This window comes from Cebus imitator, unplaced genomic scaffold, assembly GCF_001604975.1.
Source record: "Cebus imitator isolate Cc_AM_T3 unplaced genomic scaffold, Cebus_imitator-1.0 Scaffold58, whole genome shotgun sequence".
Classification (NCBI taxonomy): domain Eukaryota; kingdom Metazoa; phylum Chordata; class Mammalia; order Primates; family Cebidae; genus Cebus; species Cebus imitator.
In genome coordinates this window covers 947,163-948,386 of record NW_016107373.1, presented here as the reverse complement: position 1 = coordinate 948,386, position 1,224 = coordinate 947,163, and the positions used below count along the sequence as shown (strand labels likewise).

The 1,224-nt window shown below is 39.7% G+C and overlaps 1 protein-coding gene across 3 annotated transcripts in view; it reads right to left on the bottom strand.

Moving 5' to 3' along the window:
- Window positions 1-1,224, bottom strand: part of CKAP5 (cytoskeleton associated protein 5) — a 112,746-nt gene that overhangs the window by 61,186 nt on the left and 50,336 nt on the right. For all 3 annotated transcript variants that reach the window (XM_017529280.2, XM_037738843.1, XM_017529281.2), the window contains exons 10-11: window positions 681-770; window positions 405-569 (exon numbers count right to left, since the gene is read on the bottom strand). In XM_017529280.2, the coding sequence (XP_017384769.1) occupies window positions 405-569; window positions 681-770 (255 nt within the window). The remainder of the gene's footprint in view (window positions 1-404; window positions 570-680; window positions 771-1,224) is intronic.

The following is a 1,224-nucleotide window of genomic DNA, read 5'->3' as shown; positions in this document are numbered from 1 at the left end:
TTTCCGGGTTAAGGAAACCCTCGGTATTCCATTTAGTAAATAAGTGCTTCCTTTTCCTCTTACCCTCTATCTAAAATGACTCATTCCCAAATAATCTTCAAATACTTCACATTTGATGTCTATGCTTGGCCAGATCCAGGTGAACACTAGTATATGGGCCAAGTAAGAAACAAAATGTTTAACAGTTAATGGAATTTTAACACTAACTTGTGCTTTCTTTCAAGAAGAGGAACATAGTTACGAGAATTTGGATTCAGTTTCCAAGCTGCAAAGGGTCTGCTCCTCTATGATCAAAAGGTCATAACCTCTATAGTCTGAAAGTCAAGTAGTTACTGTTCATAATTAGCAGGAAAAAATCTTGCCTAGGTATAAAATATTCTCCCAATTTCAAAGAGAGTCTATACCTTAAGTAGTGCAGCACAAAAGGGCTTTAGCAAGCTCTTTGGCAGGGTAGAAGCAGTGCAGTGGCGGAAACTTCTTGCAATAAAAAGAGATGTCTGCTGCTTGATGGTCGGATTTTTATTATCCATTACTGCTAAAACATCCTCACTGATGTTCTGTAGTGTGGTCTTTGGAAAGAAAATGTGGCTAATGAGCTTTTCTCAATTGTAAAGAACAATCAAAATATTATATTGACAAAATTTACTTCAGATAACTACAAGCTCATGCTGTCAACTTACAGTAAGGAAGATTGCATCAATTGCCTCCTGCAGGGCTTGTACCACTTGAGGTTTCTTCTCTTTGAATTTCTCCAAAATGGTTGGCACAACCTGCAAAAGTGAATGGCTAGAACATTATTCAGCAACAAAAAGGAATGATGTACAAAAAGGAATATGCTAGTACATAGCTGAATCTTAAAAATAGTATGCTAAGTAAAAAAAAAAAAAAAAAAAGAAATAAAAAGAAAAAAAAAAAAAAAAAAAAAAAGGCCAGTCACAAGCTGGGCGCAGAGACTCATGCCTGAAATCCCAGCACTTTGGGACGCTGAGGCAGGTGGCTTGCTTGAGGCCAGGAGTTCAAGACCAGCCTGGGCAACAGAGTGAGACCCTGTCTCTACTAAAACAAACAAACAAAATTAACCAGGTGTGGTGATGTGTGCCTGTGGTCCCAGCTACTTGAGAGGCTGAGGTGGGAGGAACACTTGAGGCCAGGAGGTCAAAGCTGCAGTGAGCTGTGATTGCCCCACTGTACTGCGGCCTGGGCAACATAGCAAGACCTTGTCTT